The sequence below is a fragment of the Lutjanus erythropterus genome, chromosome 14, assembly GCF_056507025.1.
Source record: "Lutjanus erythropterus isolate fLutEry1 chromosome 14, fLutEry1.hap2, whole genome shotgun sequence".
Classification (NCBI taxonomy): Eukaryota; Metazoa; Chordata; class Actinopteri; order Lutjaniformes; family Lutjanidae; genus Lutjanus; species Lutjanus erythropterus.
Window position 1 is genome coordinate 25,252,023 of NC_139330.1, and position 22,898 is coordinate 25,274,920.

The following is a 22,898-nucleotide window of genomic DNA, read 5'->3' on the forward strand; positions in this document are numbered from 1 at the left end:
AATCTTCAAGGAAGTGATCATCATCCTAACAGTTTGCGCAGAGATGACGGGATCATGACATCCCTCCACTGACTGGCCTTTACGCTCATCTGAAATGTCGTCATAGCTGCCAGTGTCAAACAGGTTTCTATCTCCCGTGTGGGTAGACTGTTCTCCTCCTGGCTCACTGTGGACCCAGTTGGGTCTGGTGATGGATTGCCATCCACAACCAGAGGAGATTAGTCTGACAAATTACAGCTAAACTCTCCTGATGGCTAAACCTGGTTTACTGCAGCAGGAGACCGGCTGCATTCAGAGCTGAAAATGGAGACAATAGGTCAACACAGCCAGATGAAATATGGGAAATGAGCAGAATTAATACTGCAATGCAAATGACATGTTTACAATGCAAATCGTGTGTATATACCTTACTCCCCAATGAACTGGATGATTTTATTGGATTACATGCCATTTTCACCATTTTAGCTAACAAACAAGCCAAACAAGTTAGGAACTGTGATTAGGTTAGGAAACTGTAGCTTTGGTAACTTTGTGTTGATTAGCTTGTCAAAGTCAAAAATATCATTCATTAAGTTGGGAAATAAGCTTATTCACTTTCTTCTCAAATATGAGCAGAGAATATTATCAATCTTATGTTGTAGTTAAGCATGGAGCTGGACTCAGCCTGTGATTAGCCTAGCTTAGCATAAAAACTGGTCCAAGTGGGAAACAGCTAGTCTGGCTCTGTTTAAAGATTTATAAAGCTCAGTTACTAACATGTATCCTTTGCTGCATTCACTCAACAGAGTGCTGCAGGAATGAGTCCTAAAACTCAGAAATGAGTTAGCATGTGAAGATTATTTTGTTAAACAAAACATGTCAGTATCATCAACAACAGTCCTAAAATCCAACGCTAAAATCCCAATGGCTTTTTGATGCAAGAACCACAGTGATGGTAACTTTGGGTTGGCCAACTAAATATGCCATCATTGCAGCACTCCATATCAGATAAATGGAAAGCCCATGAAAATCTCCCATAATTCCTAGGAATGCTCACACATTATCCCAAGAAGGTTAACCTTGTAGTCACAACATAAACAGCCTAAAGCTTATTTTGTTGTGTTACATATTTATTGTGGCATGTTAATGAAACTAAACCAAACACAAAAAGTGTAAAGCCCCTTTTAGATGAGCTGAATTTACTTTTTTTTCTATTTTTATATCGAGTTTTATTCATCAACAGCCAGCAATGGTGGCTTTGCTACAACATTGCCAGCGGTTTGTCAGAACTTCCCAATATAATCAACTCAGAATTACAGGTTATGTCATTTTTTTAGAAACTCTCAGGCGGAAAGCAGATATTTTTTTTCCAAAATGAAGCAAACGTGAGATTTTCAGTGGTCAAGAGACTGCTCTGTCCATGGTTTCAGTATTTAGCTGTATTTCCTTTCACACAAACACAGCAGCACACACTCTATGTACTCATCAGAGCCCAAATCCCTGGTGTTTCTTTTAATGCAGGCCTTGTTTTTGGTGTGTGGCCTCCTGTACAGATCAATTAGACCACCAGAGCTCTTCATTGCATCCTAAATTAACTAAATACATAAATACATTTGGCCCGGATTCAGCCCCATGGCAGACATTACGTACTGCACTGCCATCTCGAGACTTTAATTAGTGCAGCACACACTCAAACACACACACACGCACTTCCATCATAGCTCTCATTAAACAACAAAACCCTACCCATGATGCACTCGGTCTGGCTCTCTTGGGGACCAATCGGATTACGTTACATCCAAGTTCGGGAAAACAACGTAGTCTGACAGTGGATTCTATCTTTGTATCTATCTGTCCATCTATCCATCCATCCAAATAACTAATACATTTCGTATCATTCCTCCTGAGCATGAGTGATGTGTCGGCTACAAGCTTTCTACAAGGGAAAAGTGCATCTAACCGGGGTCAAATCTTCATTCATGCACCTTTTACACTGCAGATATTTGAACTCACCAACAGGTGCATTTAATAACGTAATAATGGCTGCATTCCATTTAGATGATGTCCTGCTGTTGTGCATGCTGGGTCACCCGCACATCTGAATGTAACAGAGCTGTCATTAATGTCATTAGCTGCAGCTGTGCCCTTCTGCCATGACATTTCAAAATGTCTTCAGAGAGGTCTTTTCATATTTCAATCTAGTGCTGGAAAGTAACTAAGTACTGATGAAATACATAAGAGCCGTCATCACAGACAACAGGATAAACCCTATTGTATTACTGACGGAGTCTAACGTAAAGATGACTCATTCACTTATAAATGGCTTGTTGCCAAAAATTCAACACAAAACCATAAAATGTAGAGTAGTTCACAATAAAAAGGAAACTCACTTCTAAAAAACAATGAATTTCTCATCGTTTATTGTGAGTTGGTAGAGCTGAAACATGAAAAGTAAAGTAGTTTTTATAATGCAATCAACTGTTATTTCTTTGTGCTATAACTGACTATGTTTTCCTCTTGGACAGAAAACATGCATTCATGTTTTGAAAGAATGACGTGATACTGAGTCAGATTTGCCACATTTTGATTTTATATGTTAGTGCATATAAAGAGAGTCTTGCATTTTGCAATGTAGACTTTGTGTTTAATGAACACAATGTGATTTTGAACAGAAATTTAAATATTTGGCTAATTGTGTGATGTAGGTATGTTACTGTTTTCAGGGTTTAGAAAAAAGTATCTTAAGTATGTGTAAATGCTTGTCATCAGCTGTGAAAACAAAACCCTGTAACCCTAATTGTACAGTAGAATGACTACAACTGCATTTAGTAATTCACAGCAGTCCTGTATTTTGTAATGACAAAAAACTGAAGCCTTAAGTTTTGGAAGTACACAGGGTTGGATAAAATATCAGTACCAACTGTCAATGCCACACACTCCAGTATAAAACAACCACTAACTACAGGCTTAAAAATGAACACAGAATTTAATCTACGCCTCTGATGCAGCGAAATCATGGTAGGATGTTTTGTTTTAGGAATTTTGTTGTATACAGGAGTATTTGACAAATTTACAAACTGCATTTTTCACTCAGTGCCTGTCATTGCAAACAATAAAGGTCTTCATAGTGGCACCATCTCTGTTCACTAGGGGAATTTAAGCCCTTTCTCTCTTAAGTATGAATGCTACCTCCAGAGTGCGACTCCATCATGGTCCTTCGTCGGCTGCAGTGCGTCACCGCAGACAGCTGGATGCTTTAGCAGCCCTACAATAATGAAATCTGAGTGGCTGTTATGGCAGGATGACCTCACCTCAAAACAGCCACGCCACAGCAGCTAAATGAGGATAATATGGTGTTTGTCATGGGTGTATGGACGTAAGTTGTTGAGTAACGGTGCTGGAAAGTTTATTTTCTCATTGAAAGGCAGCATGAAAAAGAGCAATTCGCCTGACATTTGAACGACTTGTCTAACAAAGTCTGGAAGGAGTATGTGTTCACTCGTGGATTTGCTTTTTCTGATATTGAGAAAGTCAGACAGAAATTCATTATTATGCAAACTCTCTCATGGTAGAGCCCATCTAACTTAAAGCTGTTTGAACCACTTCCCTTGACCAACTGAGAGAAGTGAAGATCAACCCAGGTGGGACTTGAACCCACAATCCCCAGCTCCGGAGGCTGATGCCTTATCCATTAGGCCACTGGGTCAGTTGCGCTATTAAATTTTAGATTAGATTAGATTAGATTTTGATTTTTAGATCATACAGAAGACCATTTTTTTGTGATCATCACATAACAAGCTTGCTTTCATAAAATAACAAGAAAACATTTTATTATATCAACATGCTGCCTTAAAATTTTAAGTTGACTGATTATGAAATGGAGAGGTGACACAAGTTTCATCATTTATGTTTTCTTCAAACTAAAACAGAGGGGTCTTATTTCTACTCTCAAACAAAGCATGCTAGAAAGTATGCTAAGTTTCTTTAGAATTAAAATTTAAAAAGTTGATTTACCTCTGTGCAGTCCATTCATTCAACTTATCATGTCAAGTCAAAAGATTTCAAGTTAGAAGTCCTCATTTTTATGAGTGTTCTGAAAATAAATACAAATTTAGAATAAGTTTAAGATAAGTTGATTCCACTACATTCTTGTATAATTTCTATATAGTGAACACGGCAAATAATTGTAATCTTATTTCTAAAATTAATTTGAATTTCTAAAGAATGTTTTTGTTTGTAATCAAGATGTTGCACCGCTGCTCTTCTAGGAGAATCACCAAATTCATTGTGAAATACAGAGACGTGGTGAGGGTGGATAAAAGGTGACGTGTGAGTCAGACAGGGAATAATGAATGCAATATTAGGGGAAAATAATAACAGTAATGATTTGTTTCATCAATTTGAGTCAGACTTGTGAAGACAAACTTCCCCCTTTTGTGTTTGCTGTCTTTTCTCTTGAACATTTCCCTTTAGATTCAATAGATATAGAAGCTTTCTCATTCTCTCTTTATTTATTTCTCTGTTTCTCTCTCTGACTCACACACACACACACACACATACACATACACAAACACACACACCACCCTGGGAGCTCCACTGATATTGTCTGGGAGAGTTAACTCAGTCAGATCGTACTGTGTTGTTGTGCAACATCCATCACATCCATCAGCAGCCGCACCGGGCAGACTCCTGATGTTCCACTCAGGTATAATTTTTCATGAGCACCTTTTGCTGAATTGGATTTCTTAAATGAAGAAGGACCTACATGATACAGCACAGTATGCCGTCTGTCTGTTTGTCTGTTTGCCAACAACTTTATCCTACACCAGACATTCCCGTTATAGATGACCTGATGATATTTTGGAGAACCTTGTTGCATAGGATAAATTTAGTAATCAGAGGAAGTTTGTGTGTGAATGTTGCCTAATTAATTATTGTACAGATTAATTACAGTAATGATCTAAATAGCATACTGTATTCAGCAGATCTACAAATAACTTACTCACAAAGAATTCATATGAAAAAAGTAAAATAAAATAAAATAAAATAAAAACATAATCTAATATAAAAATGGAATGTAAATTAGGTAATAATTGTTGTCTGAGTCTGAATCTTGATGTGACTTTAAACAGACACTGGTAATTACTCACCGCTTCCCCGTATAAATACCAGCTTATTTGTGCTTAATTGGGGTGACAGTGATCCTCTCTGCATCATTTATTAATATCCTCCACATTTAACCATGTTATCAAGTCTTAAAGTCAAGTAAACTTCACTGTTTGAAATATGTATTTTTCTTAATATTCAGACCTCTTGTCATACTACATCAGTTGATAGCTTACATTCATTTCATCAGTACATAATGTTATATGTTATATTAATGATTTGAAGGTCCAGTGTATAAGATTTGTGGGAATTAATTGGCAGGATACAATATTCAAGTATGTTTTCATTAGAGTGTCACCTGAAAATAGGAATCTTTTTTTTTTTTTTTTTTTTTTTTTTTTTACCTTAGAAAGACTGGTTTATTTTGATAGAGGACGTGGGTCGTCCTCCATGCAGTCCGCCATGTTAGACAGCCGCTGTTTCTGTAGTAGCTCAAAAAGGACAAACCAAAATAGTTATGGCCTTTTGCGATTTGCGTGAGATTCACATCCACCTCCTACATGCTTTTATCAATACCTTCATGTCTGTTCTTGATTGTGGGGATATTCTGTTTCCACGCTGTCCCATTAATGCTTCAGCAGTTAAACCCGGTGTATCACATGTCAGCACAGATGCCAAATTTCAAACTCATCATTGTTCTCATGGTATGACACAGTTGGATTGATTTTGTTATAGTCAAGAACAGACTTGGGCAAAATGCAGCCCAGGGGCCAGATGTGGCCCACCAAAAGGTTTCATGTGGTCCACTAGGCCATCATGGAAATACCAAAAAGTAAAAATCTAGCAAAGGCAGTCAATAACGTTTTGCTTACCATTAAACCATTATCAGACCTTTTGAAAGGGGACAGCAGTAATCCTAATGAACTGTATCTTTTATATTAAACTCATCTCCTTTTGCTGCTACTGTCATTGCAGCCTGTTTGCAGCATGCATGGTACACACATTTTGGACATTGCCAACAAAATATTAGGCCACAGTTCATCACATGGCAATTCAGAAAGAGTGACCAAAAGTAGCATTGTCCTACAGAACACTTCTGATCGCTCCATTATTAGAGATTTGGCCATTATTAGGACCTTATATCATTTGTGTCTGGCCCACGGTATGGCACGTCTAAGAAGCGTTACTTGCTGTGGACTCCTATTGTTTTTGTTTTGGTTGTTCTTTCTTTCTTTCTTCTTCTTGTTCCTCTTTCTCGCTGCTAAAAGTGTTTGTGCAGCAAAAACTGTGAGATGAAAACTCACAAAAATTGTCAGGTGGATTCCACCCATGACTCAGACAACCTCAAGGTGGCGCTGTAACAATCAAGATCAAATTTTGCAGCTGTCTTGAAAACAGCTTAGTGTTGACTAAAAATTATTTCACCATTGTAATCGTTCCGTTCATTTACATTTTTTAAAATTAGTCCTCTGCTTAAAAACTGTAAACTTGCATGACTATTTCCCAGTTTTATCAAAATCCTATTTTTGTGAGTGCATATTAGACCATTGGGCCAATTGCCCTGAAAATGCATCAGCATCATCTACAGACAATGTGAAAATCAAGAAACATTTTCAGGCGTGTTCTCTAAGCTAATGTAATTAAACGCATTGCATTTCACCTCTACGGGACACCAGAAAGAGAAAAGTTCATGACTCAGTTCATGCATGAAATTTGGGAATGACTGATTAAAATGGGTGTGACTTATTACAACAAGTTTTCAGTTACAGACATTATACAATCTAGACTCCAAAAATATCACCCATACATCCTGCAGAGCTTAAATTTCTGCACATCTGCTGAATTGTGACAAAAGTTTGCCTCAGTGCAACCTGTGGTCAATTCAGAAGTCCATATTTGTGAAAATATCCAAAATCAATTAACTTCCATATCAGAGTGCCCTCTTATAAAAAGGAAAGAAAGAAAGAAAAAGAACAAGCAATTATGATCATGACTTTTACATTTTGGTCTTGTTTTATCGTATTTTTTATTATTTTGAAAAACCTCTATTTTTTATGTTGTCAACAATTCTGATATTCACCTTCACTAATGTCTAATATAGTGTATTTACATGTGTCCTTAATTAGTTCCTGTATGTATGTATGTAGATTTCATAGATTATATGAGGTGTCCAACTGCGTAGTCCTACTCCTCAGCACATCGTTTATTTTGAAAGTGTCCCTGATGGCCACAGGCTTCCTGATCTAACCTTGTAATCCAACATTTTGCTCACGTCTGACAGAAAATGATGAGGAAGTAAGGATGGAGTGATTTTGGACCTTCTGGATGAAGCATCCATGGGATGAAGCCGGTCTGATGCAGGAAGCCTATCAGCTCTGTCCTCCCATCTCGCTCACTGCTGATTGGCTGACTCGTGGAGGAAGAGGATGTCGGGATGTCAGCAAAGATGTCCGCGCTCATTTGAAAACCTGCTGTAGCCAAATTCACAGTTTGGCAGCTGCTCCGAGTTGTTTTAATGTTGGCACTGAAGACGAAGTTGTGCTCAAGCAAGGATCATACAAAGGAAAGACAAGGACTCCGCGACAAGAGCCAGACTATTCCTTATTATCAGGTCAGCGGCTAAATGTCTCCCCGCACACTCAATGCTAGCTGAAGCTAATGTAGCTAGCGTGCTAATCGCGCTTGTGAAAGCAACGGCATTCAACGGTGTTTAGCGTTAGCGTGCTAATGCTGTGGACTAGCCTCTCAGTCACAGCCAGCTAGCTGTCATCTTGTTTATTTTTACAATATCTCGCATCATACTGGCTGTCAGGTACTATTGCGAGTTTTTTGGGGGACAGTGTTTTAGTTAGCTAGCTAGCTGCTGGCATGTAGCGTCTGTTACAGTAAACAATAGCATGTAATCGAGAAATTAAGATTGAAAATTGTCATATGTGATGTGTTTGCTGCACTGTACCGTGACTTCTGACAGTATCATGAAAAACTGTGATGGGTACCTTACAGTTAGCCGGTTTGGGAAAGTTTCATCCTAGCTATCTTGGTGATATGGAAACAGAAATAAAGCAACCAACTAACGTTATTCAGGCATTACTGACGGCTAATCTGCTCATCATAATCAAGTCGTTGTGATGGAAATGTTTAGTTTTAGGATAAAATGAAAGTAAAATGCAGTTATTTATTTTGAAAAGGCTCACCTTATTCACCTGAAGTACAACTAAAAAACATATTACCATACTTTGCTGTTTTCTGAATTGCTGTTATTGAGAAGTGATCCTCTCTGAGATTTAAGTTGGCCCAAGGTATCTTGCTGACTCCAATGAAAACTCTGCTGTCAGTCAGGCTCTATTGTCCAGTCGTGATTTTGGCTGTGGGTTGTAGCTTTGTCCACTCAAATATAAATCTTTGTATCGAGTATATGAGTAAGTCAATCCAGGATTGTAAGATATTTTTGCACCCTGTTTAACTAGCGTTGGGTTATGGCTGAGGCTGTACAATTAATTGCAGTAAAATCGGAAGCCAAACTAAATTGCAATTTTTTGAAAAATGTATGAGAAAACAGCATTATAATGTGGTGCTGTACTGCTGCATAGATGACTTGGCCTAAAAAGCTTGTTCTCCAGATGAAAGAAAACATGGTTGTTCAGTACAGATCTCAGTACATATATCACGATTTTACTAGTTTTGTTTTTTTTTAACAGTGAACTTGAAAATTGTATGTAAAATCAATCATTTACACTATCATATCTCATAGTGCAGTTTCACTCAGAATAATAGCAACATGACTTTTTTACCAAAGTGCGCAGCCCTACACTTTCTTCATTCTTGTCTTGGGGCCTCATACTTAATTCCCATGTAATAATGTTACTTTGTTCATGAAATTTCATTGTTTAACAACACTTTGTATATAGCTTTAGATTTTTTATATGCCATAAAAAGTCCTCCCTCTTTTGCCTCAGCTCTCATGTTGTATTCTAAATAATTTTCTTTATATTACAGTTCAAGTATCTGGTGAAACATGCACAACCCATCAGTTTGGGCTGTGGTCCGTAATTTTAATTTCTTGCTCATTTGTTAACATTTTTCTGTCTTCCTTATCCCCTTTTCTTCTCAGAAATAATGCTGATATCTGGAACTCATGTCGGAAGTCGTGTATGAAGAGACAGCCACGATGATCGCCGCAGGGGAATTGCAGTCGTTTGTCCCATTTGGCCGCGAGCACTGCAGGAACCATCCAAATGCCTTCAACCTGCAGCTCAGAGAACTCCAGCCTGCCTCCGAGCTCTGGTCATCAGACGGTGCCGCCGGTCTGGTGGGGTCCCTGCAGGAAGTCAGTCTGCAGGAGAGAGAGAGGGTGAGTAGAAAGAAATGAAATAATAACTTTGAGTATATGTATATAAATATGTAATTTACCACAGCTGTAAGATGCTGGAAATGCTTAAAAATACACCTTAAAGTTCTTGAAAAGTGCTTAAGTTAAACTTTGGAACAGATGTATTCCTTGTTGTGTTGATCTAATGGATATGTTTTGATTGTCAGGAATGCTGGCAGCTTAGGAAAGGCTGCACGGGAGTCAGGGAGGAGGATGTGGAGTTTGAAGAGGAGCTCTACACAGCAGGAACTGTGGTTGTCTGGAGCCAAGGCAGCCGGACCCAGGCTTCCAATGTGTACAAGGCCTTCACTGTCGACAGCCCAGTGCAGCAAGTCAGTTACTGAATGCTTTTCTTTTAGACCTCAAGCTACCTTGATGCCATTCTTGAATAAGATTTTAAAAGTAGTTTTTGTGTCAACCTGTCATTTTGTATGGATGCACCACTGTTTGTATAAAACAATTTAAAACCACGGTGACTATCAGAATTAATATGTTTTTTCTTTCAGTGTAAGCATTTCTTTGAGTTGACGCCGTTTTTTATTCTGTCTGCAGGCCTTATGGTGCAACTTTGCTGTTCCTCAAAACAAGAAAGATGGTAATGTATCATTAAAAACCTATTAATGTTGAGAAGCCATTGTTGTCCATTAATTTACAATACAGATCAAAGTGAAGTTCATAAAAAGGTCTCTTTAATGTTGTTTTGTAGTTGAAGAAGTGGAGCAGACAGTGTGCATCGTCCAGAGTAGCTGTGTCAACGTTCATACTGTGACTGGGAAGGATTTCATCTCACCACTACCCTTCCAGGTTAGGTGGAGAGAGGCATGAAAGACTTAGAGAGCAATTTAAAAGCGTCTGCTCAATTACAGCCAGCCAATTTCTCAACTTTTGATCCTCTTCCTTTCGTCTCTTTGATTGTCCTTTTGTGTAAGTCATCACAGACAGCTCACAGTCATATCATACGACTTGTTCATTTTATGCATCAGTGCAGTGTTCAAACGGTCATGCTCACTGACTTTCATATTCCACTGAGTAAAAAGTCCCCTGCTGATTCTTTTCTACATTACTGCTGGATGCCTCTTGTGTTAATGTGTGTCTCTGTGTGACTGTTCAGATTAGTGATATTTCCCAGGGCTGAACCATTGTCTGTTTGACCAGTAATGGAAATTTTGGATCGCTGACAATGAGAATGAACATTGGATACGGTTACTGTCATTTTTAGACAAAAAAGGCTGACCAAACTCAATTGTGAAAAACCAGTGAGCTCTGGAGAAAACATACATTGTTGGTTAATACTTGTTTTACTACTATGTTTTCTAAAGTATCAACTTAAAAAGTGACAATATGTCAATCTTGTGTTCACACCTTGGTTCTGCTGCCCCCAGGTGGCTAAAAAAATTAAAAAGTTATTACAGATTTAAAGATATAAAGAGTTGCCTTACATCATGTAGAAGTCTAGAAGTTTGCAGGTCAAGTTGTAGAAATGGCATTTGTTTCTATATTTCCAAATTCAGATGTTAAAGGTGAACATTGACATGTTAAAAAAATGTCTCCTCTGTGTATGTTTTTGTCTCCTCCAGGTCTCAAATGTCTGGGCGACCAAGTTTGGACTTTTGTTAGAGCGAAAAAACACAGCGACTGATGCACAGCCCACCCCCCCTGGGTACACACTAACACTGTGCACTCACACACACATGTAAAGACTAACAGGTGGTGATCCAAATACCCATGTGAAGTGATGCAGCCACCCACTTCTTAGCTCAAAACCTGAACAAATGTGTCTAAAGATGGCCTCCTTGTCCCACACTCTTGTACACACACGCACATACACTCCATTTGTTATTTTGGCTGCTAACTGAGCTTTTTTTCACTACAGGGAACCTCTACCTACAGTGTTCAGCATGCTGCATCCTTTAGATGAGATCGCACCAGTGGTGTGTAAACCTGCAGGTATGACGCACACACAATCACACACACTCTCCCTCTGTCTGTCTTGTCCCTCTCTGAATGAGTAATTGTCACATTTGACCTGATTCTGCATCTTTGTGTGTTTTTTTTTCCAGGTCTCTTTGAAGGCTCCCGAATGCAGTACGCGTCTGACGCCGCCACGAAGATCGTGTTCAGCTGCTGTCAGCCCTCTGTTGTTGTCTCCTATGACACTGTACAGGGAATACACTCCGTCTGGGCCCTGCGCAAGGTCACACCCGATGTGAGTGATCACACAGACACACACAAACAAATAACTGGAATCTACTTGTCCCTAACCTTAAGGCTCTTACCTCCATCAGGAGCGTTCCTCAGTCCTGCGGTGTACAGCAGAGCCAGTTGGGACACCGCTGGGTCCGATGGCATCGGGCTTCCTGACGTCTCACCTTCGTAACATCTCTCGCCTCGACTCCCCTGGTGGCAGTGGGGCGACTGGGCTTGGCTCTGGACCTGGAGCAAGGTAATGAAAGAAAAGTGTTGTATGCAAATAGAGCTGCTTTGATTAGTTTATTAATTTTTAGTCAGTAGTCAGAAAATTAGGCAACAACTGTTTTGGCAATTGATTAACCATTTTTTGGAATTCTTTTACAGCAAAAATGCTAAATGTTCTCTGGTTACAGCTTCTTAAATATGAACATTTGCTGATTTATTTGTCATATATAATGGCAAACTTATTATCTTTGCATTTTTGACAGTAATTTGAAGACATCGTATTGGGCTGTGGAAGTTTCATTTTCACCGTTTTCTGTTACATTATAGACAAAACAAATCAGTTATTTGATAATGAAAATAATTGTTAGTGTCAGCCCATTACGCACATCATAATGTTTATATGTAATGTCTTTTAGAGTCTTTGGCAGGCAGCTTTACTTAAAAAGCACATTTCATTACAGAGAAACTCAATGTGAAACACACACACTCACACTAACAGTATTCTTTGGCTTTCATATGGAAAGGCCTCAATCATATGTGCACCTGTTATCAACAGAGGTTCAATAAAATGTAGAAATTGTCACTAAAGAAACTCAAAATTAAGGATGATTGAGATGTATCTCAGGACTGACATTTATAAAGTAACAAAAGATAAAGACGAACAGTAAATTTGTGAGACTGACAAGAAAATTCAAGTACATAAAAGAGAAAAGAATAAGCACACATATTTATATTTTGCATAGCAAATGTTGTCTGACCCCTCCTTGGTTTTTTGCTCCTGTGTAGTTGTGCTGTTGGCACTGCCTCCCCTCTCCACTACAGCGCTCTGCACAGTCACCAGAGCAGGATCTTAACATCGTCACCAGGATTACACTCCCGTGTTCATTCCCCGAGTATATCCAACATGGCTGCCCTCAGGTGAGTGGAGACTCCTGCCCACTGAAATTATAAGACAAATTTTAACATAATGCAGAGTAATAATTTCAGAAATTTAGTGTTCAATCTGAAAACGGTTAAGTTAGCACTCTCTTTAGTTGCCAAAAAGAGCACAAGAAACACAAACCAAACCGACCCCTTCGTCGAAACACTTCTCCACAGCGTTACTAGTATGTAAAAACATACTTTTATTTCTTCATTTCTGATTCTCTTCTCTTCCAGCCGTGCCCACTCTCCAGGCATGGCGGCTCCATCCTTTTCAGGTGCGGCTCGATTCAACACGTCCTTCCACAGCCCTTCGTCTAGGGGGCACCATGGCTTGTTACCCTCTCCCAACAGCACGGTCAACGAGACAATGCTAGTGCCGGAGATGGAGCCCATCATACCAGACCTCTGCATGGAGCAGCTGTGGAGTGAGACAGTCACAGCTGGCTGTCACAGGTAATAACCAGGACTGAATTCTACTGAAAACAGATGCAGAGTCTGTACAGACATACAATTAATTTACATCAGTGACTGATGATTATTGAGAATGAATTATTGATAGTTTTGTTTTAATGTGATTTCACTTTGCCTTCTAATTGGTGCCCTTTATTCTGGCAAAGTTCTGTAATCCAAGGCTGCTTAGCTTTCTAGTTCATTTTAGTGCCTGAAATTTAGAGCACATAGCATGGCAATACAATACAATGTTGTCACCATCAGAAACTCAGAGGTGTGTTTCCCTGTTATGTAACATCAGAGGGCTTTTTTGGAAAAAGAGAACATGAATATGCTACATACCATTTGCTGCTTGAAAGTTTCACGAAGATCATTTCTAAGTCACTTATAAGCATGAGGGTCAATATTTGAGAATTTTTTCTGTGTGTTGTTTGTATTACTCTTATTTTTGTTGCTGTTGTTCAACATGAATGTTCACTGTTTTGCATTTGCAGGGAGATGAGCAGCCAGGCGTCTAAAATATTCCTGACCTCTGACCTCTGTGAGAACCGCTACCTGTGTTTCCTGGTGGAGTCTCACCAACAGCTCAGGTCAGCAAACATTCACAATTAATATGCACACAACTTGTATTATGCTATCTAGGGGACCATGAAGTCTTTAAAAGTCTGAAATGATTATGATAGTAGCCACACAGTCCTTACTGAAAAACTGATCACTCATGTATGTTTCTAATTTTTTCTTTCTCTCCTTCATCACTCTCTTTACCTGATTTTGCGGTGACACCAATATTTACAAGTTGATATATTTTTCATTGTTTTGGCAGATGTGTGAAGTTTATGGAGAGCAATGATTCGTCTCAGCTCATCTTCGCCTCTGTCACAACCATCCCTGCCAAAGATGCAGAGCCTCTGCAGGTAGATTATAATATTTTGTTTTTTCATGATTTACAGAGTCGTCAAAAGTTAGTGACGGTAAGTTTCTGATCATTTCCGGATCAGAAATTACAAAAACACAGAAGAAAGACTATCTTACAGCATGTCATTGTATCGTACTCAGTGACCACTTTATTAGATGCACCTGTACAATCTAAAGCAATCTAATACAGCTGTTCTGCTATAAAGTCTGCTTTTATGATGCCTATAGTATATTGTTCAGTTCAGTTTTCTTGACACGGGCATTGAGGTGTTAATTCAGTTATGTTTTAGCGTTGACATTGTACTATGAAGCGCTTCTTATACTCAACAATTTCCTTCTTTTGTATGTAAATTAATAGACGAACCTCAATATGATGTGGTCTAGAAAAACACCACCTCTAACAATGATCTCAATAATAAAAGATATTGAATTTACAATATCACAATAAACTGGATATATGTAAACTTTTAAAGGTAGAATTTATGGAAGCGCTGTTATATTGATTTGCAAAAAACTGTACAGGTGTACCTAATAAAGTGGACACTGAGTGTAGATAATAATTTCGTGTCTTTTTATTTCTGTGTTTATTGAATGAAGAATAAAACACTGATATTTATTATTAATTATTTCTTGGTTTCTTTGACACTGCCTCCACTGAAATCTGCCTCCTCTGCTTTTTCTGGCTTTGTTTTTATGATAGCTGTATGGATATGTTAGGATTTTATTGCTGGTCTGTGTTGTAACATCAGCATCTTTATTTAATATCAAATTATTGTGTGGGACGTCTGAGCTTGTGAACATTGCGTAGGAGGCCTTACTGTATCCTCTTTAATGCAACTGGATGTTTATGATTTCCGTCTGATATAATTAGGTCTTTATTTGTTCTCATTACCTATAGAAACTAATGTGTGTATATTTAGCTGAGCTAAATCTCTGCCTCAGTGGAGCAGAAATTCATACAACCAGTTTTAATAACGACACGTTATTGACGAGCTATGTTGTGCAATGAAGTAATTATAATTTTTAATTTCTTTTAATTTTCGCAATAGTAGAAAATGTTATTTTACTTCTGCAGTTTTAATTTGGCTGGAAAGTTTTTCTGAAGTGATATTAACCTGCACTCACAGTATTGATCATTAACTGTAATAAAAAACAAAAAAACAAACATAAATAACCTATAAATACAAGGTCTTTATCTGTGCATGTAAAAATGAACACATATAAGATTTACTCCACAATGATGAACCTTGACAACTAATCACTTCCGTGACTAAAGCACTGTGGGGATTAACACAGATATTAAACTGAATTCAAAACGCGTATTTTATAAGCTATTACTCTCCGAACGGAGGGAAATCTTCAGTGAAAGAAAACCATATCAAATTATACTGCAATAAGGCCGTCTCATTTGTTAATAACCTGATTGATCAAGGCAATGGGAGGGTTTGCATTAACTGACCTCAGAACAGTGTACGGCTGCTGAACTTTTATATTGTCAGTGACAATGTGGATGTCTTTACTTGATTTTCTTTAAAGACAAACAAGAATATAAAACATTAGGTACAAATTCAGCAACATAATTAAGCAACTTAATAGATTACCATATTTTTTTGGCTGCTGAGTGAATCCACAAGCTATTATCAGGGTTGGTGGGTGCCTGGTGCTAATTTTGTGCTCTGGGTTGGTTCAAGCCATAAGACATATTTTATTTTACAGGAACTAATCATGATTGGATTTTGATATAAGAATCCAAAGAAATGTATACTTTTTTTTTTAGCATGTATTATTAGATAAGTGTAGATATGACAGCTGATGTGATCTAAAATGGTTAAAAAAAACATTTTTCATTTCATCTCAGCTTTAAAGTAGTTGTTAGTTGCAGGTTTGGTGACTTAACATGTTCCTGACAATCAAACTTTGGTCCTCAGAATATAGATGCCATGCTGGTTCTGGAGTCGTGTGGCAATCTGGTTCTCTACACAGGAATCACCAGGGTAAGACTTTGTCAGATTAGTCCATCAGTTTGATACACCTGGGACTTTACATACTGTAGATTTCTGGTCTGTCCTGTCTTGGGTTTCCTTTAGGTCAGTAAGGTGTTTGTCCCCGGCCTCCTGTCACCTACCTTCAGCCTCACCAACCACCTCCCTCACCTCAGTACACCTTTGGAGAATGTTAGCACGCCGACTAACGCTGGCAGTAGATACCTCCAAAGACTGGATGAGGTACCGCTGTGTCTTGTAAACATATGAATCTCTATGTATTGTTTGAATGTTTTATGTCTAATAATGCATTTTTAGGTAACAAGATTGTGCCACTCTTACTTTACTTTGCATTCTTCACTGAATCATCTGCACTCAGTTAGTTTAGTTGTAGATGTCAGTCTTCCTCCTTGCCACCATACAATCTTCTACCGTCTGAGAAACAATTTCCACAGAGCAAGATTATCTGTCACGGTAAACATGGAGACTTGATTTGGTTTCCTGCTTTTATAATTTTTCAATTTGGCTGCTTGAAATAATCAGGAAATGATCTCTCCAAAACATTATACCTCACTACCTGTATTGAAACACCCATGTCTTTTTAATTATAACCTATTGTAGAATTTACATCCTGTCACCTCATCTTGGCTGCTCTCTTGATTTCTTTCAGTTTTCCCTCTTTCTTTTTACTTTTCCATCACCTCTGTTTTCTCCTTTCTCCTCCAGGCTGTTATGCCCTCTCCAGTGGCAGACTTGAGGGCCCCAAACATTAAACACCACGAAGGATCATTTTTGGAAGATTACACTTTCCAACAAACCAAGCCTTACATCCATGCCTTGCGGGATCCCGTCTGCAACCGGGTCACTCTGGTAGGTTGGTGTTTGGGTTGATTGTGTGTATGTGTGTTATCAAGAAGGCAAACAAATTATTTTCACTTCTAGAAATGTGTTTTTTTTTTCTGTCCCGGTAATGGAGCTTACAAGGAGTGGTCTGATTTGTAGTTTGCTTTAAATTAAGCTAACTCAGACTGACACCATCAACGTGAATCCTGCTTACATGTACACAGAAAGATAGATGGACAGCTGAGCTGACATCTTTATGATTCAACTGGAAGAGCAAGACAAACTTTTTCTGAAAACTTTGTCTGATTTGTCCATCAAAATAATATTCTGAATAACTTTGAAGATTTACTGTTCCAGAATTATGCTTGATACAAATTCTGTAACTTATTAACATATCACAACTTCCTGTGACTTTACTTTATAACATACAAAGAGATGCTTGTCTTTCTGTGTGAGCCGTTCATGGTAGAAGTGCATGAACGGGAACTTCAGACTGACTGCAGTTGCAGTTCTGATCATTCATAGAAAACAACTGGGTGAATCACCCTCAAGGTTTTGTTTCTAGTCAGTGATGTGTGTGTGTGTCAATTGAGGCCATTAGTATTTGTGAATGGAAGCCACAAAGCACTGAGTGTTTCTGTGTGTGTGTTTCTGCCTTGTGGGTCAGTCCTGTCAGACTTGGTACAGACAACCCTAGGACTCTACTGAATACACATGCACACACACACAGAGCAAGAGAATATTCTTTCTCTCACACACACATCAACAGAGGCCACTCTGTAAAAGGACAAAACAGTGCCTGCAGGCTGAAGCTTTTTTGACATACTGCCTCATTGATTTTTCCCTTTGACTCCTTGGTGTGTCAGTCTGAAGGCTAATAGTTAATGCAGCTAAGGCAGCTTGCTAGAGTTTTCAAAGCACCTGCTGCTCTCTGTATGTTGTCATGTCGACGGTTTATTTCCTTGTCAGGGTTTCTTTCTCATCAGTTTAGCAGTGCTGGGAAACCCTGCTGGAGAAAATGAGACATTAAAATAACAAGATGTTGTAGTCTACTTTTTCCCCTGTAACATAATTATTCAAAATAACTGACACAACCTCCTGTGAAAAAAATAATCCTAAAAAAACGCTTGTAAATGTTGAAAGGCGTATTTCAGACTGGGGAACAATTACAACAATTACATTATTTGCGTTTAACACTAATGTCACCTGCAGATGACAGCGTAATACAAAATATGTGTATGGTATTTTTACACATAATGTTTACATTAACTATGTTACACAAATGTCTTTTTACAACTGGAGTACTGCCTTTTCCGGAAGTTTTTGGGTGGATCAAAGACATTGATTATTGCTAGCAAAATTAAAAGAATATCAAATATTCTGTGCCAGTGGGTTGTAAATTGAGATAATTCAGGCTTCAGATGTGGCAAGTCTTTGTCCCATGGTGTAAAACCCTGTTTCATAGAAATTCCATCTATGCCAGTTGACTACCGATTGCATTAATAGAGAAAGAACACTAAACACAAAAAATCTTTTGGGTAAGCTGCTGAAATAAATATATACAGGAAAACACAACTTTCAAAACAAGTGGTTATAGCTCACTTTGCCATGACGTTATTGTAAGCCGAACTGTGTCTAAGTTGGTTGAAACTTCAGATGAGACCCCAGTCAGTAAGCATCTGCTGTGATATCGCTGATTGGAGTGATTGAAAGTTTAATCTGATATGGAGAGTTTCAGCCGTAGTTTCAGTCTTGTGTAATTCAGCGCCACTGTTGGTGTCTGTTGGAGACAGTGAGTCACGCACACACCAATTAATTTTTCTATTAAGCTGGATTTTTGCTTCTCTGTCGAGGTATTTCATCGCTGTTTGTGGTAGACAACAAGCTTCTTTTTCCACAGCAGACATTCGTACATGTCACAGCAGGTGTAAATAATGAGATTGATGATGGCTGAATTCCATTCATCTGCTTAAGTTTCAGGGGCTTGGTAAATGTGCCTGCTGTCACCGAGACACTTGAATAGAACAGAGCCATCGTTAATATTAGTTACACCTGAGCTTTTCCTATTATAACAAGGCAAAATGTCTGCTGCTGTTTCCCATTTTGCTCTCTGATATATGAATAGATTTATCATAAAGTGTAGGATTTACTGTAGCTAGTTTGTCATTAGTTCAGGCATTTTACCCAAAAGTGTGGGTCAACTTTACAAAAAATACATACACAATAAAAACATACACAATCTTAAGAGATTTTGTGTTCTTATGTTCTAAATGAGAGAAAAAAAAGCTTAATGAATCGTGAGAAGGGAAGGTTTTGAAAATTGTTTCCAAATGATTGTACCAAAAATGCATTTTTTTGTGAGAAAAAAGGGGACATTTGACAAATGTTTATTACTCATAAAAGTCTCCTCTTGTGTAATATTTAAAAATTTCAAAGAAACAATAGTTAAAAGGTATTTCTTAACCTGTGATGACTTTGAAAGTATGACCGCCAAATTGAGTATTTAAGTTAAATGTGTTTCCAGTATAAAGATATTGAAAGAAAACTAACCCATGAGGTCATTTTGACCTTTTTTATGCATCTAAGAGGTAACAGTTTCCTTTTGCACATTCACTATTCTGCACCCAACATAATGTCTCATGGTAAACAGTTTGTGGTTGATTGTGAACAGCACTGAACCCTTTGTGTGGACGTCAAAGAAAAAGATCTCTTATCTCAAGATGTTTGATATGTTATAAATGACATATTTATATGACTGGAACAGAGTGTCTGTTTAAAGTTGTCGTAACAAACAGAGCTGATGCAACTGTATATTTGCACTGATATGAAATTGAACTGAAAGTATGGAAATTTAATCTGTGCACAATCTCTCTATAGGAACTAAGCAGTGGCACAATGCTGAGGATTTCTGTCCCAGAGATTGCTACCTCAGAGCTTGGTGAGACACACACACACACACACACACACACACACACACACACACACACACACACACACACACACACACACACACACACACACACACACACAAACAAACTATCTTTTGCTGGGTTTTGTATACAAGCATGCTTATGCATAATGTGTGCATAGATATGTTTAAGTCTAGGTATTACAGCTGTTGTTCAAATATCGTTGAAATATGTACTTTTTAAGTAAGGCATCCACACATGCACGCACAGGCAGATGGCTGAGTCAGAGCAGTTAGGTCCTGGAAATTAGGTTTGAGAGCTGCCCTATGTTGTTATACAGTGACGTATAATCTTGATGTATTGAGAATGCCATTACAAGACACACACACACACACACACACCACACACACAGTGTCCTACTGAAAAAAATAAAGCTTACTACATCAGTGAAGTAGCTCTGAGAGAAAAATCACATGCAGACGAAAAAAAATTTTCTAGTTCCCATGCAATTTTATTTTCAATCTTTCAATCTATTCTACTTCTTAATTTTTTGTGGCAGACATATTAGTTAAATTACACTATAAATAAGAGATGACTTATCTCAGATCTTTATCATCTCCCTTTGGAAGTTTGCTGCAGACAGAAAATATACCTTTTAGCACATGTACATAATTAACTACTAATCATGACTGGGAGGCTTACGTGAATTCAAAGGCGTATTCAGTTGGGAATGTATTGTGTGGGAACCACAGCTTGTCTGTTCCTCAGGTCAATAAAATTCAAACCTTTTTCTTGAAAAAAACTTTGTTAAGCTAATGTGCTTGTTTCTAAAGTAGAGCACAAAGATCCATGTCTGCTATTACTTGGTACCCTTATCAAATCCATGCAGTTTTTATTACTCAGATTTTAAAGGCTTGTTTACTGAAATCCCTTAACATCATTCAGCAGGCCAGTAAAATCCATTTTGGGTAGATTTTTTTTTTAAATCAGTTCATTCTAAAATTCATTAATTTGAACATCTGTTCATCTATTTTCCAAAACAAACATGAGTCAGCCTCTTTGTTACTGAGGAAAACGTTGATGCCATCTCATGTCTAATTCCTGTGTATTGAGGGAGATAATGAAAGTTTTGTGCATTGTTAATTGAAATACTGACGTCTGTTTCTCCTTTCAATTGTTCAAACTCACCTGACAAAAATATTACAAGATTCAATTACACTTGCCATTTTTAAGTTACTCTAAACAGATTTAGAGAAATAATTTTGTGTATCTTTTCACCACCTTGTCAAAAGTTGTAAAATACAATCTAAAGTAATATAATTCGAGACTGACCAATATGGGATTTTACAATACCAGTTTGAGAGGGGAAAAACTTATTACTGCTATGGTAATATAATGAATTTTTGAGTTGGAATAAAAATAGACCTTTTTTTGCGTGGATTGTGCACCAATTTTACACCGATTTGACTATGCAAAGGTACTCAGAAGGCTGTTTCTCAAACAGATTTAAAAAATTGTGTTTTATATGTATATATATATTTTTCACGTCAAATAATTTAACATATGCATGCAAATCAATTGTAGAGATGAACGGAGAAAATAAAGAATTATTTGATTAATTTGAAAGAGACTGAAAACAGCATTTCCTGCATTTTTTTGCATTAACAGTTACTTAAATGAATAATCACTTATCAAAATTGTTTCATTATTGAATTCTTTTTTTTACCACTTGCCCAGCTGGGCTATTGAGTTGCCACATGTACTTCCCCAACGTGTCATTTTACTTCCCCCATACAGGCCTTATTGTTGAGCCTGTTCAGGTCTGATCACATCTGTTCTGAACCTTAAAGTTTTTAATCTGCTCTAGCTTTTGTTAAAGCTCACTCCTAGTTTTTTTCTGAAAAGCCTTCAGCATCACTGAAGTGTGTGTATGACTCTGTCTGCTTTGTGTGTCTCTCTACCTTTATATCTTTGCCTTGCATTCCCCCCATTATTTAGTAATCGATCCTACAGACGAGGCTTTCTCCCTCCTAATGAAATGGCATTTATCCACCTCTTCCCTGACCTTTCCCACTCTGGATGTCCAATTAAGATGGCCTGGTGACGTTGATTAGGAATCTGATTGGTCAGAGTTGTTAGGAGACACAGTAACACTAATTATGTTGTAGTGGTGGTTCTTTTTTAATTTCCTTTAATGTTTTCTGATATTAAAGAGAAGAAGCCAAAAAATTGTTGCAACAGGGTGGGGATCATGGATGGGGAAGAAAAAAGAAATTGTCAAAATGAATGACTAGTGATATTTAAAGTTCTAGTTCTGGTGGTTTTCTCACCTGGTTCAGGGATTCAAACCAGCAGCCCTGTTGCATTTCTTTAGCCTCTGGACGAGATCGGGTCCTCAAAACATCTCATGTTGGCCCAAGAAATAACTGAATAATATCATGGTCATAGTTAATTTCAAAGCAGGATCAGAATGTATGTGTATCTGTTTCCTTTAATTAACCCAAAACTGCAAATGTGTTGAGGCTCTTTAAATCTACAAGGCGTTCCTGTGGTTTCAGAATTATAATCAAAAATTAACCCAGCTGTAACTAAAAATGACATTTCGTTGGACTGTAGTAGTAGCCACAAGAGTTGTGTGGTATTGTTCCTGAAATTTGTAGAAGGCATCTCTGTTTCTGTGCAGTCAATATTTTCCAGTATGAGAAATCACATGTGCACGTAGACACACAAGCACATGTGCTGATTTTTCATATGAATAATTTATTACGAAATTGAAGTGTCATAAACATCTTGAAAATCGACTACGTGATCACTAAACTGCAATATTTGACCATTAGAGGATTTTCCCCCACATTTGGGTCAACATGTAATGAGGGGAGAGAAGGATAGAGAATGAAATAGAACAAAGTTCTCTGGTGGGAGTAAAACCAGGGATTTTACAGTTCATGATCAACGTTTTAAAACAACAATAAGAAACTTTGGACTTTGGAGAAAAAATGTTTGTTT

At 37.9% G+C, this 22,898-nt stretch overlaps 1 protein-coding gene and 1 non-coding gene across 2 annotated transcripts in view; one reads left to right on the top strand and one right to left on the bottom strand.

Annotated features, from left to right (window-relative positions):
• Positions 1–3,612: 3,612 nt before the first annotated feature.
• trnar-ccg (transfer RNA arginine (anticodon CCG)) lies at positions 3,613–3,685 on the bottom strand. The gene has a single exon. It is a non-coding gene; the product is annotated as a tRNA-Arg (tRNA).
• A 3,824-nt stretch (positions 3,686–7,509) lies between these two features.
• The window catches only part of anapc1 (anaphase promoting complex subunit 1), a 55,050-nt gene continuing 39,661 nt past the window's right edge, over positions 7,510–22,898 (top strand). The window contains exons 1-17 of the mRNA XM_084735469.1: positions 7,510–7,696; positions 9,197–9,436; positions 9,622–9,786; positions 10,007–10,049; positions 10,161–10,258; positions 11,032–11,114; positions 11,328–11,401; positions 11,515–11,660; positions 11,740–11,897; positions 12,656–12,787; positions 13,028–13,246; positions 13,738–13,833; positions 14,067–14,157; positions 16,087–16,152; positions 16,246–16,383; positions 16,867–17,010; positions 19,861–19,921. Of these exons, the coding sequence (XP_084591595.1) occupies positions 9,221–9,436; positions 9,622–9,786; positions 10,007–10,049; positions 10,161–10,258; positions 11,032–11,114; positions 11,328–11,401; positions 11,515–11,660; positions 11,740–11,897; positions 12,656–12,787; positions 13,028–13,246; positions 13,738–13,833; positions 14,067–14,157; positions 16,087–16,152; positions 16,246–16,383; positions 16,867–17,010; positions 19,861–19,921 (1,930 nt within the window). The 5' untranslated portion in view covers positions 7,510–7,696; positions 9,197–9,220. The remainder of the gene's footprint in view (positions 7,697–9,196; positions 9,437–9,621; positions 9,787–10,006; positions 10,050–10,160; positions 10,259–11,031; positions 11,115–11,327; positions 11,402–11,514; positions 11,661–11,739; positions 11,898–12,655; positions 12,788–13,027; positions 13,247–13,737; positions 13,834–14,066; positions 14,158–16,086; positions 16,153–16,245; positions 16,384–16,866; positions 17,011–19,860; positions 19,922–22,898) is intronic.